This window comes from Bison bison, unplaced genomic scaffold (assembly GCF_000754665.1).
Source record: "Bison bison bison isolate TAMUID 2011002044 unplaced genomic scaffold, Bison_UMD1.0 scf7180017864389, whole genome shotgun sequence".
Taxonomy (NCBI): Eukaryota; Metazoa; Chordata; class Mammalia; order Artiodactyla; family Bovidae; genus Bison; species Bison bison.
The window spans coordinates 8113715-8128083 of record NW_011494961.1 but is presented as its reverse complement, the minus strand read 5'-3'; the positions used below and the strand labels follow the sequence as shown (position 1 = coordinate 8128083).

General features: G+C 43.0%; 1 protein-coding gene across 1 annotated transcript; it reads left to right on the top strand.

Moving 5' to 3' along the window:
- Window positions 1-9363: 9363 nt before the first annotated feature.
- Window positions 9364-13992, top strand: RPL34 (ribosomal protein L34). Its single transcript, XM_010858555.1, has 5 exons — window positions 9364-9398; window positions 10340-10413; window positions 10496-10595; window positions 10879-10982; window positions 13860-13992. The coding sequence occupies exons 2-5, from the start codon at window positions 10349-10351 to the stop codon at window positions 13942-13944; spliced, it is 354 nt and encodes a 117-aa protein (XP_010856857.1). The 5' UTR covers window positions 9364-9398; window positions 10340-10348; the 3' UTR covers window positions 13945-13992.
- Window positions 13993-14369: the final 377 nt, after the last annotated feature.

Here is a 14369-nt window from a genome sequence, read left to right as displayed (position 1 = left end):
ATGTATGATTTCTGTGGAATAGTTAGGATAGGCCTCACTGAAAAGTGACGCAAAGAAGTAAAGGAAGTAAGAGGAAGTCATGTCCCCAGCCCCCAGTAAGACATCTGGGGGAAGAACGTTCCAAGAGAGGAATGGCCAGGGAAACAGGAACACCACGGTGACTTTGTGCAAATTAGAAAAGATGCTGCTTCCCCCACACCCCATATTACTGACTACAAGAATTGACCCGAGGAGAAAATTTCAATTATCATCTTAGCAGATACAGGGAAGAAAATCAACAAATTCAACACTCATTCCTGACATAGCAAAAAATATAATTCACTAAGAAACAATGATCAATGGCTATCTCTTTAGCACACTTAGCAGAGAAACACTGGATGCTTTTCTGCTAAAGTCAGGAATACGCAAAAAAAAAAAAAAAACCATTATCTACACTGCTATTTAATATTGTGTTTGAAGCATCAGGTAATGGAATTGGACAAAAGGCATAAGAATTAGAAAGGAAGAGGTAATATACCTTGATAATATGCCTGGCTGCTACTAAGTCGATTCAGTCGTGTCCGACTTTGTGCGACCCCATAGACGGCAGCCCACCAGGCTCCCACATCCCTGGGATTCTCCAGGCAAGAACACTGGAGTGGGTTGCTATTTCCTTCTCCAATGCATGAAAGTGAAAAGTGAAAGTGAAGTCGCTCAGTCATGTCCGACTCTTCTCGACCCCATGGACGGCAGCCTACCAGGCTCCTCCACCCATGGGATTTTCCAGGCAAGAGTACTGGAGTGGGGTGCCATTGCCTTCTCCAGGACACCCCTCCAAAACAAGGGGTAAAATAAACAATAAAAAATGCAGAAAATCTATATCAGTAAAGCTTTAAAAATAAAGATGAATAAATGGAAAGACATTCCATGCTGTTGGATAGGATGACTGAACACCACAAAGAGGTCAATTCTCCCCAAGTTAACATGTTAATCTAATGTAATAAAAATGTCAACAAGTTTTTATCTGGACCTAAACAAGTTGATTCTAAAATCTGTATATAAGTAGATACTCAAGGCCTAAAATTATTTTAATTTTTCATATAAAATATCCTGAACTCAACAAAAAGCAACCAGTCACATGAGGTAACAAGACAACAAAACCAAGAGAAATATCAGACAATAGAAGGTTGGGAGTTTCAGATAATGGAGCTGTCAGTCACAAAACATTAAAACTAATTCTGCTAAATATACTCAAGTATTCAAGGAAAGAGAAACCAAAGATAAAAATGTCTGCATAGAATAGGAAGTATAAAAAGAGAAAAGGAAAGCTTAGAACTGAAATTAAAAGGCCATTGGAGTTATACTGAAAAGAGAGTCAATGAACTGGAAGACAGGTCAAAAGAAAACAGAACAGAGCATGGAAAAAGAAAAGGATAATAAATATTAAAGAGTGTAGGAAACTGTGGTAGCTTTAAAATAGAATCCCAAAATTGCTATCCATCAGGGCTCCCCAGGTGGTAAAGAACCCACCTGCCAATGCAGGAGACATGAGTTATGGGTTCAACCCCTGGGTCAGGAAGATCCCCGGGAGGAGGGCATGGTAACCTACTCCAGTATTCTTGCCTGGAGAATCTCATGGACAGAGGAGCCTGGAGGGCTACAGTCCATGGGGTTGCAAAGAGTTGAACACAGCTGAGTGACTAACACTTTCACTTTTTCTATCCATCAAGAGGTAAGAATATATGTCCACCCCCTTTGGATCTGGGGGCTCATAACAGCTTTGGTCAATAGAATACGGTGGAAATGATGCTATGTTGCTCTGAAGGCTAGATTATAAAAGGCCATGCAGCTTCTACAGGTTCTCTTAGACTGCTTGCTTTCTATACGCTCCCTCTAAAGACGCTATCTCTCAGCTGCCACGTATGTAAGAATCCAAGCCCCAGAGATGTTGTGTAGAGGTGCTCTGATTGGTGGTCTCAGGCTGAGCTGGGTTTTTGAGGTATCCCGACCCAGGAATTAACTTAAAAAGTCTTCAGATGACTCTAGTCTGCAACTGTTCAAGTCACCCCCAACTGAAGCACCCCTGTCATCTTGTAGCAAAGACAAATAATTCCCACTATGCCATGCAGAAATGTTTGACCCATGGACTCCCTAAGTGTAATACAGTGATGTTATTTTATGCCACTAAGTTTGAGATGGCTTGTTATGCAGCAAACAATAACCAGAAGAAGGGCCTAGAGATACAGTGATAAGAATACACTGCGGGGACATCCCTGGTGGTCCAGTGGCTAAGACCGAGCACCCATTGCAGGGGGCCCAGGTTCAACCCTTGGTCAGGGAACTAGATCCCACAGGCCACAACTAAAAGAGATCCCACATACCCCAATGAAGACTGACAATCTCGAGTGCTGCAACTAAGACTGGATACAGCCAAATAAATAAATAGATGTTTTTTTTTAAAAAAAGTACAGGACTTGCCTGGTGGCTCAGTGGTGAGAAACCACATGTCAATGCAGGAAACATGGGCTTGATCCCTGGTCCTGGAAGATCCCACATGCCTCAGAGCAAAAAAGCCTGTGGGCCACAGCTACTGAACCTGTGCTCTAGAGCCCAGGAGCCACAACTACTGAAGCCCGCAAGCCCTAGAGCCCACGATCTGAAAGAGGCGAGGCCACTGCAGTGAAAAGTCTGCACACCTCAACTAGAGAGGGGCCCCACTTGCTGCAACTAGAGAAAAGCCCGTGCAACAACGAAGACTCAGCACAGCCAAAAATAAATACATAAATAAAACTACTATTTAAAAAAAAAAAAAAAACAGTACAATATGTAACTGGAGATATTTAGTAAGTGTACACAGAAATTAATGGACAAAAACCTAAAAGATTAATAAAAGCAAATGAGGTTCTTTGAAGTGTTTAATAACAGTGCCATGTCTCTGGCAAGTCTGATAGAGAAAAAAACGCAAATACAGATTGAAAGAGGAGAAAAGTCATGGTCTAGAACTAGGTGAAGTACGATAAGGGAAAACTGTGACAGTGAGACCACTGTTCTTATCTACTGGAGTGGAGGTGGGCATGGAAAGATAGGTGAAGTCCACCAAGTTCACTGCAGTGCACTAACGGCCCCCACCTTCTGTTACACTCAACTGCTGGGAAAGTCTTTCCAGAAATGGAATATATTCCAAGTAAATGCATTCAGTTGTTCATTCATTCAAAGACCACATTTGACTCTCTGCCCCAGACTTCATCTCAAGGACTGGTACAGAGATGAAAGGCTTTCCAAGGGATGAAAAGGGAAGGACTGGGAAGGAGAGAAGGAACTATGACAAGGTCAGGGGAGAAGCAGCTATGTGAGAGTCAGCAAAGGGAGGGGTAAAACCAGAGCCTCCCATTTGGCGTGGTGACAAATGTGAACAGGATGGAATTACAGGTCTCACAGTCTGACATAGGTCTGCATGGACAGGGAATCTGCCCTTGGTCACTCACCTGCTTTCTCACCTCAATAACTGGACTGGAAAAACTGGAAGGGAACTTGAGTGGACACTGAGATGCTCTATGCAAATCCTCTCTTCTGGACTAAGGATATTAGCTGGGTCATTGGACATTGCTCTCAGCTTCAAGAGACTGCCTCGCTCGCGGTCAGGGAGCCACCAGACCAAAGACTGGCTGATGTGGGGGTGCAGAGGCCCAGCTTCCTGCCAGTTTAGGGCAGCCACGAAGAGCCACAAAAGAGTCTGAAATGCAGTATTTGGATGCAACCTCAAAAACTACAAAATGATCTGTTTGTTTCCAAGGCAAACCATTCAATATCACGATAATCCAAATCTATGTCCCAACCACTAGTGCCCAAAAAGCTGAAGATGATTGGTTCTATGAAGACCTTCTAAAACTAACACCAGAAAAAAGATGTCCTTTTCATCATAGGGGACTGGGATTCAAAAGTAGGAAGCCAAGCAATATCTGGAGTAACAGGCAAGTTTGGCCTTGGAGTACAAAATGAAGCAGGGCAAAGGCTAACAGAGTTTTGCCAAGAGAACACACTGGTCATAGCAAACACCCTCTTCCAACAACACAAGAGATGACTCTATACATGGACATCACCAGATGGTCAATACCGAAATCAGATTGATTACATTTTTTGCAGCCAAAGACAGAGAAGCTCTATACAGTCAGCAAAAACAAGACCTGGAGCTGACTGTGGATCAGATCATGAATTCCGTATTGCAAAATTCAGACTTAAATGGAAGAAAGTAGAGAAAACCACTAGACCATTCAGGTATGACCTAAATCAAATCCCTAACAATTCTGCAGTGGAAGTGACAAATATTTTCAAGGGATTAGATTCTATAGAGTGCCCAGAGTACTATGGATGAAGGTTTGTAACACTGTACAGGAGGCAGTGAGCAAGACCATCCCCAAGAAAAAGAAATGCAAAAATGCATAATAGTTGTCTGAGAAGGCTTTACAAATAGCTGAGAAAAGAAGAGAAGCAGAAAGCAAAAGAGAAAAGCAAAGCTATATCCATCTGAATGCTGAGTTCCAAAGAATAGCAAGGAGAGATAAGAAAATCTTCCTAGTGGTCAATGCAATGAAATAGAGGAAAACAATAGGATGGGAAAGATTAGAGATCCCTTCAAGAAAATTAGAGATCCCAAGGTAACATTTCATGCAAAGATGGGCACAATAAAGGACAGAAATGGTATGACCCTAACAGAAACAGAAGATACTGGGTGGCAAAAACACACAGAAGAGCTATACAAAAGAGATCTTTGTGACCCAGATAACCACAAAGGTGTGATCACTCACCTAGAGCCAGACATCCTGGAGTGTGAAGTCAAATGGGCCTTAAGAAGCACCAGTATGAACAAAGCTAGTGGAGGTGATGGAATTCCAGCTTAGCTATTTCAAATCCTAAAAGATGATGCTGTGAAAATGCTGCACTCAATGTGCCAGCAAATTTGAAAAACTCAACAGTAGCCACAGGACTAGAAAAGATCAATTTTCATTCCAATCCCAAAGAAAGGCAATGCCAAAGAATGCTCAAACTACCACACAGTTGCACTCATCCCACACACTAACAAAGTAATGCTCAAAATTCTCCAAGTGAGGCTTCAACAGTACATGAACAGAGACATTCTAGATGTTCAAGCTGGATTCAGAAAAGGCAGAGGAACCAGGGATCAAATTGCTAACATCTGTTGGCAAGAGAATTCCAGAAAAACATGTACTTCTGCTTCATTGACAAGCCTTTGACTGTGTGGGTCAAAAAACTGTGGAAAATTCTTAAAGAGATGGGAATACCAGACCACCTTACTCCCCTCCTGAGAAACGCGAATGTAGGTCAAGAAGCACCAGTTAGAACCAGACATGGAACAATGGACTGGTTCCAAATTGGCAAAGGAGTATGTCAAGGCTGTATATTGTCACCCTGCTTATTTAACTTATGTGCATCATGTGAAATGCCAGGCTGGATGAAGCACAAGCTGAAAATCAAGATTGCCTGGAGAAGTATCAATAATCTCAGATATACAGATGGCACCACCCTTACGGCAGAAAACAAAGAGGAACTAAAGAGCCTCTTGATGAAGGTGAGAGAGTGAAAAGCTGGTTTAAAACTCAACATTCAAAAAACTAAGATCATGGCATCTGGTCCTATCACTTCAGAGCAAATAGATGGAGAAACAACAGAAATAGTGATAGACTTTTATTTTCTTGGGCTCCCAAATCACTACAGATGGTGTCTGAAGCCATGAAATTAAAAGATGCTGGCTCCTTGGAAGAAAAACTATGACCAACCTAGACAGCATATTAAAAAGCAGAGACATTACTCAGCCAACAAAGGTCTATCTAGTCAAAGCTATGGTTTTTCCAGTAGTCATGTATGGATGTGAGAGTTGGACTGTGAAGAAAGCTGAGCGCTGAAGAATTGATGCTTTTGAACTATGGTGTTGGAGAAGACTCTTGAGAGTCCCTTGGACTGCAAGCCTGTCAATCCTAAAGGAAATCAGTACTGACTATTCATTCTTTCCCTGGAGAAAGAAATGGCAATCCACTCCAGCATTCTTGCCTGGAGAATCCCATGGACAGAGCAGCCTGGTAGGTTCCAGTCCATGGGATCACAAGAGTCAGACATGACTTTGTGACTAAAACACCACCACCACCATTCATTGAAAGGACTGATGCTGAAGCTCCAATAATTTGGCCACCTGATGCGAAGAACTAACTCATTGGGAAAGACCCTGATGCTGGGAAAGATTAAGGCAGGAGGAGAAGGGGACAACAGAGGATGAGATGGTTGCATGGCATCACTGACTCAATAGACGTGAGTTTGAGGAAGCTCTGGGAGTTGGTGATTGACTGGGAAACCTGGTGTACTACAGTCCATGGGGTCGCAAAGAGTTGGACACGACTGAGGGACTGAACTGAACTGAGGAAGAGCCACACCAATTTCAGAGCTTCCTGTTCCAACAGATAAGGCCTCCATGAAGGAAAGTTACATGGCTCAAAATAGCCTTGAGTTAAAACTCCCCTCCAAGTCCTCCCCATCATTCTATGCAAAACAAAGAATTCTCGCCCAAAGAAAAAATGGATATTAAGGTTGATTACACCCAGCTTCCAGCTGGTCCAGCCTCTGGCCGATCTCCAGAATTTCTTGCCCCAGCCGTTTAAGAGATAACTACTCCAAACAACCTTGGAGAAGAACAGGCCCCCTTAAGACAGTAACTTTCCACATACATGCCTATATATACTTTACTCTTTTCTTGGGTTAGTGCAGCAGCTCACTAATCTGACTGCTGCCCCTTCTTGCCTCATTAAAGGCGTTCTGTTCCTGTAAAGTGCTGGTCTTGTTCTTTTTCCAAACCTTGCCTTCTCTAACTCCCTTACCCTACACTCAGTAGTAACCACATTGTGGGTCCCCTGATTTTACCTTTATTTCCTTAAAGATGTATTTTTTAAAAGCATTCCCCAATACACCAGCATACAACTCTCTCTCAGTATATATAGACCCTTTTCAGCCGTCTTCCTTAGAGCCCAAGGTGCTCTTCACTTTTTTGGACGTTCTGAGCCCCTTTGACAATATAACGAAAGCAAAGGACTCTCTTCTTGGAAAAATAAACAGAGGCACTTAATGTAAACATTTTTTTTCTTCCTCCTCATCTTTAAGGCCCAGCTCAAACTTTACAACCCATATGAAGCCTCAAGAAACTTTTTGCACATAATCCTAAAGTAAGCCACCATCTATTGAGTACTCTCTATAAGAAACTGTACTGAGTGCTTTAACTTCATAATGACTCTGATCACGAACATAATTCTTCAGGGTAGTTACTATCTTCCTTTTGGAGATTAAAGGACTCAACCAACATAACACAACTAATAATCAGCAGATATTGGATTAGAATCCTAATTTGTAAAATTTGTGCTTTGAACGAATGACAAGAATAAAGGAACAGTTAAGGATACTAACTTCTCAAAGGTGACCTAGTGCCAAGTGTCAGAACTGGGATTTAAACTGAGGCCTAACCCCAAAATTGATGCTCTGTAAGTCCAATGTGCTCTAGCACCCGTGAGAATGGGAAAAGGTAGATCTTGTCCCACCTAGAGTAAAGTAATGCTTAAAATTCTCCAAGCCAGGCTTCAACAATATGCGAACTGTGAACTTCCAGATGTTCAAGCTGGTTTTAGAAAAGGCAGAGGAACCAGAGATCAAATGGCCAACATCTGCTGGATCATCAAAAAAGCAAGAGAGTTCCAGAAAAACATCTATTTCTGCTTTATTGACTATAACAAAGCCTTTGACTGTGTGGATCACAACAAACTGTGGAAAATGCTGAAAGAGATGGGAATACCAGACCACCTGACCTGTCTCTTGAGAAACCTATATGCAGGTCAGGAAGTAACAGTTAGAACTGGACATGGAACAACAGACTGGTTCCAAATAGGAAAAGGAGTACATCAAGGCTGTATATTGTAACCCTGCTTATTTAACTTATATGCAGAGTACATCATGAGAAACACTGGGCTGGAAGAAGCACAAGCTGGAATTAAGATGGCTGGGAGAAATATCAATAACCTCAGATATGCAGGTTCTGTGCCTCTATAGGAGGTTTTCTGAGAGACTGTATTCTTGTATTTAAGGGCTTCCCTGGTGGCGCAGAGGTTAAAGCATCTGCCTGCAATGTGGGAGACCTGGGTTTGATCCCTGCGTTGGGAAGATCCCCTGGAAAAGGAAATGGCAACCCACTCCAGTATTCTTGCCTGGAGAATCCCATGGCCATAGGAGCTTGGTGGGCTACAGCCCACTTGTCGCAAAGAGTCGGAAACGACTGAGCGACTTCACTTTCACTTTCAGATATGCAGATGACACCACCCTTATGGCAGAAAGTGAAGAAGAACTAAAGAGACTCTTGATGAAAGTGAAAGAGGAGAGTGAAAAAGTTGGCTTAAATCTCAACACTCCGAAAACTAAGATCATGGCATCTGGTCCCATCACTTCATGGGAAACAGATGGGGAAACTGGAAACAGTGTCAGACTTTATTTTTCTGGGCTCCAAAATCACTGCAGATGGTGACTGCAGCCATGAAATTAAAAGTCGCTTACTCCTTGGAAGAAAAGCTATGACCAACCTAGACAGCATATTTAAAAGCAGAGACATTACTTTGCCAACAAAGGTCCATCTAGTCAAGAGTTGGACTATAAAGAAGCTGAGCACCGAAGAATTGCTGCTTTTGAACTGTGGTGTTGGAGAAGACTCTTGAGAGTCCCTTGGATTGCAAGGAGATCCAAACAGTCCATCCTAAAAGAGATCAGTCCTGGGTGTTCATTAGAAGGACTGATGTTGAAGCCGAAATTCCAATACTTTGGCCACCTGATGCGAAGAATTGAACTAATTTGAAAAGACCCTGATGCTGGGAAAGATTGAAGGCAGGAGGAGACAGGGACGATAGAGGATGAGATGGTTGGATGGCACCACCGACTCAATGCACATGGGTTTGGGTGGACTCCGGGAGTTGGTGATAGACAGGGAGGCCTGGCGTGCTGGGGTTCATGGGGTCGCAAAGAGTCGGACACAACTGAGCGACTGAACTGAACTGAACTGTCCCACCTCTGCCTTTTGCAGCTAGCTCCTTTATCATTTGTTTCTATACCGATCCCCAAATGACCTCTGTGTGTCGCTGTTGCGGTAGGCGGTAGGCTGAAACACAACCCGGCCTACGGAGGGGAGGCGCGTCGCTTGACGCAAAACGTGGCGGTGTTATGAATCCCCGCGACCGAAGGGCGCTACAAGACTTCCGTACAAGATGGCGGCGTCCTTGTCACCACGCCTCTTCCAATGACTTATTTCCTGTCATGCGCGGTCATATTTGACCCTTGAACCCGCAAGGACTTCCTTCTTCCTCTTCCCAGGACAGCATCTAGAGGTATGGTTGCTTGTTTCTTCGCTTTATCGCTACTGCATTTACAATCGGCCGCCATCCGGGAAGTTGCAGGGGCCAGGATCTCTCAGGCACAGTTTGTTTACTTAGCATAGGTGTAAGGGCTTCGGAGGAAGGTTGGTGGTGAGCTGTTCCTTGGATTTTAGCTTTAGACATCCTTCGATCCCGACCTTTGCTTTGGATCAGTGAGTGGCCGGAGCTCAGCACCCCTGGCTTTGCCGCCTTCGCAGTCCAGCGTTCGGAAACAAATGAGTTGTGTTTCGGCTGCTTGAAACTGCGATATCGCGGAACGTTCTCATATGTTAGGGCCGCGTTTTAACGCCGCGCCTGTAGCTGTGCTTTGGGAGGGCCGACAAGCGGCATGTCAGGGTCATTTCAAAATGCATTAAAGTGTTTTGATTTGGAGTTTTCTGTCTTGGTTTTGGAAAGGCAGACGGCCGGTTCCGTGTCGGCTGACAGTTCCAGTGTAATGTGTGTTTTATTAATATATTATTTTGGGTAGTTACCTGGGAAATGAGAAGTACAGCTGTCCATCGGTGTTCTGAGGGATTATTCCAGTAACCCGGAGGATTCCAAAATCGCTGGTACTCGAGTCCTTCATATAAAATCCTCCCGTATACTTTAAATCATCTCTAGATTGCTTATAAAACATAATACAATGTAGACGGCTATGTAAATAGCTATAAGCACACAGCGGATTCAACGTTTGCTCTTTGGAACTTGCTGAAAATTTTTTTTCCTTGAATATTTTTGCTCTGCAGTTTGTTGAATCTGCGGATACAGAATTTGCGCCTACAGAGGGCCAGCCAGTTTTAAAACATGGAATCCTTCTCATAAGATACCTTAGTGCAAGGATATCCTGTGTAAAAATATACATGGGTAATGTGTAAACTCTGTGATTGCATTTTTATTTCTTAACTATTTAGGCCTTCAGGATGGTGCAGCGTCTGACGTACCGTCGTAGGCTGTCCTACAATACAGCCTCTAACAAAACCAGGCTGTAAGTATTTCCAAAATTTAATACAGGTATTGTCATTTATTCTGCGGAATGCTGAGCTGTTGTCTACTCTCTCACTTCGTAGGTCCCGGACCCCTGGTAACAGAATTGTTTACCTTTATACCAAGAAGGTTGGGAAAGCACCAAAATCTGCATGTGGTGTGTGCCCAGGCCGACTGAGAGGCGTAAGTGAACCTTTTGCTATGAGTAACAAGGGTTGAACGTCTGAACATTAATTCCTCCATAAGGGAGTGAGGGAAGGAGAGGTCACCGGTAGGAGGCTGGGGAATTACTAAGGGTTTATGATCCAAATATGAAGAACATAGGCTTTCTTTTAAAGCCTGTAAGACAAGTAGAGTGAAATGCTCTTCGGGTAGATCGTTAATGTTTACGCTTCACACTCATCGAATATCAAGGAAAATTTCTGTTAACGTTTCACAAAATAATGTCAACATTTTCTTCATGCAGGTTCGTGCTGTGAGACCAAAAGTTCTCATGAGGTTGTCTAAAACGAAGAAACACGTCAGCCGAGCCTATGGTGGTTCCATGTGTGCTAAATGTGTCCGCGACAGGTAAGTAGCTGAAACCAGAGGGGCTGTCTTAAACAAGTGTGTGTGTTTGTGTGGCACTGCATGCTAATCGTTAGAATAGTGGAAAAATAACAAAAGTCGCATATTCTAGAATCCTTCCTTGATTGGAGATAATTGGTGCTGTACAAATTTAAAAATTATATTAATTATATAGTCCCAATTAATTTAGGTATGATGTTTGGACATCTTTATACTATGTAGAAATTAAAAAGCTGAGTCTGGTAAGGTTTGGTTGATGATGGGGAGTGGAAAGTCTTAAAGATTGTAGAAACGAAACAGCTGGGTATGGTTCTAATGTGGTTGGAGCAGAGCATTGTGGGAGATGTTAGGAAAGGTAGAAATGTCACAAGTCAGGAAGGGCCCTATAGGACAGGTTTTTGGCTTGATTCTTACAAATGGGGGGATTGGTGAGGTTTGAACAGGGCTGGGAAAACTTTGGGGTCCCAGGGACTGAATGTGCCCCAGTGTGGATAGTAAAGGCATTCAACAAAGGATGCGTGCTTGGAATGGTTTCTCTACTTTGTTAAGGCTAAGGAAATGGCACCTGCATGAACCCGAAGGCTGGACTGAGGGTAAAGGGGGTTATTGGGAGATTGTTGGGTCTTGTGGATATGCACAAGGATTGGTAGTGGCATGTGTGTGCGCTCAGTTGTGTCTGACTATTTGCAGCCCTGTAAACTGTAGCCCATCAGGGTCCTCTTTACATGGAATTTTCCAGACAGGAATACTGGAGTGGATTGCTGTTGATTTCTCCAGGTAGTGGCATAGGCAGGAGTAGGGTGTATAAGGATAATACTCGCTCGGCGGTTTTATGATAAACACTGTCAGGGTACTTGGTCCAGTGGGTAAGACTCGGAGCTCCCAGTGCAGGGGCCCCGGATTCCATCCCTGGTTGGGGAGCTGAGATCCTGCTTGCCCAGCTGTGCGGCCTTTCCTGTTTTAAAAAGAAACGCTGTCAAAAGTCCATCAGGGAGGTATCAATTTATTTACTTATTTTTTGTGGAAAACCCAAGGCTTGTTGCTTAAAGTTTCATAGCTGGTAAGAGGATTCATCCCAGGTTTTATTGAGGCTCTTGCTCTTAATTAATCCCACTGGCTACATTAAATTGTCTCCAAAGACTTAAGTGGAAAGATTTGAGAGGTGTTGGTCTTTATAAGATAAATTGGTTCAGAGACATGGTTTGCTTCCAGTTTATTCAACTTGTTCTGTGAAATAATCTGGCTCAGTCCCTGTACCGAATCTAACGACACTTTGCCTTTCAGGAGTTAATTTGTAAGGGGAGGTTAGGTATGTTACATCGAAACAAATACAAGCAAAATATATATAACTTATACAGAAAAACTTAACTATGGTTGAAGTTTGGAGGAGAAATGACATTAAAGTAGCTGAGAATCTGGGCGTAGTGTTTGAGGTGGAACCTGAATGATGGGTAAGTTTCCACAAGAGGTGAAGAGGGCATTGCTGACAGGGATTGAGCATGGTTCAGTCTGACACATTGAGATTCCAGAGGGAATGAGAAATGAAACTGGAAAGGTACATTGGATGAATGGGTTGTGAATTTCAAGGTACAGGAGCTTATTACCAGTCTCTCTGGTTCTCAGGCTCTGCTGAATGTAACCCCATGAGTATATTTATTAAAAATGAAGCCCTAGCTTCTGGACGTTTGGGTGTAGATCTGTAGCATAGCTTAAAGCGTAGCATAGCTTAAAGCATAGCATTCGCTGTGACACTGAGGGAGTCTGTTTTGCTCTGAGTAAGAAGGATATCAGCTATTTCTGTAGTGTGATTTCATCTGGGACATCTGAAGGAGTCAGAAACCCCAGGGTTTTGAGGGTAGCCAGGGGTACCAATGGGGCGCATGGAGGGGTGGGTTTCTGTGGGAGTTTATCTGTGGAAGTAGCTTTAACAAATGGTAATAAGGACTTGGCTATTTTGGCACCCCACTCTAGTACTCTTGCCTGGAAAATCCCGTGGATAGTGGAGCCTGGTAGGCTGCAGTCCATGGGGTCGCTAAGAGTTGGACATGACTGAGCAACTTCACTTTCACTTTTCATTTTGATACATTGGAGAAGGAAATAGCAACCCACTCCAGTGTTCTTGCCTGGAGAATCCCAGGGACGGGGGAGCCTGGTGGGCTGCCATCTATGGGGTCGCACAGAGTCGGACACAACTGAAGCGACTTAGCAGCAATAATAGTGATAAATAAAATGCTTTCCTCTCTCAACCTAGACCCTAGGCAGTGAAAGCTCAGAGTCCTAACCACTGGAACACCAGGAGATTCCCGTGTGTTTCCTCTCTAAATGGAAGTTCTAAGACATGCTGACGAATGTAGTAGTTTCATTAGTCTTGAATCCCAGTGATGAAATGAGGTTGTATAAAAGCTGTCATAAGTGACAGAGTCTCCTGTGGGATGAATTTATAGTGTATCATGGCTCAGAAGGGGTGCTGCTGGCATAAAATTGAATTAACCTGTTTTAAGTTCCAATGTAGGAAGGACACGTTAGGCTGAAAAGGTCTATCCATAAAATCTCAGCTTTTAAAGTTTTAAATCTACCTGTGTAGGTTTCCTTTACCCTTCTGAACATCTTAGCTGATATGATCAACTCAGTTCTTTCTCTCTCTCTCTCTTTTTTTTTTTCCCCCATTTATGGAAGTTAAATTAATTTACAGTGTTAAAAGATTGTGATTTTTTAAAATTTATTTTTAATCAAAGGATAATTGCTTTACAATGTTGTGTTGGTTTCTGCCATACAACCATGTGAATCAGCCATGAGTATACATACATCGCCTCCCTCTTGAACCCCCCACGCTATGCAGTTTTTTATGAAACTTTTTTAAACTGATATTTTCTCTTCTAGGATCAAGCGTGCTTTCCTTATTGAAGAGCAGAAGATCGTTGTGAAAGTATTGAAAGCACAAGCACAGAGTCAGAAAGCTAAATAAAAAATGAACCGTTTTTGAGTAATAAATCAAAACGCCTCGTTCTGTTCACTTCTATTGTGGTTTGTTAGTGTACAGGTTTGGTTTCTGTGGTAACTGGAGATTCCCCACACATACACTACAGTTTTTAGTTGATCACTTTTTCTGAAAATAATTGGAAGTCAGTGATTGCTGGAATTTTAGACACATTAAAATACGGACTGTAACGTATTTTCTCCTAGAGGCTATGTTATATTGTTCCTGTTAATAAACACTGTGAGTGTTAGTCACCCAGTTGTGTTGGACTCTTTGTGACCCCATGGACTGTAGCCCACAAGGCTCCTCTGGAACTCTCCAGGCAAGAATACTGGAGTGGGTAGCCATTCCCATCTCCAGGGCTGGAACCCAGGTCTCTTGCATTAATTGCGGGTTCTTTAACCCTCTAAAGA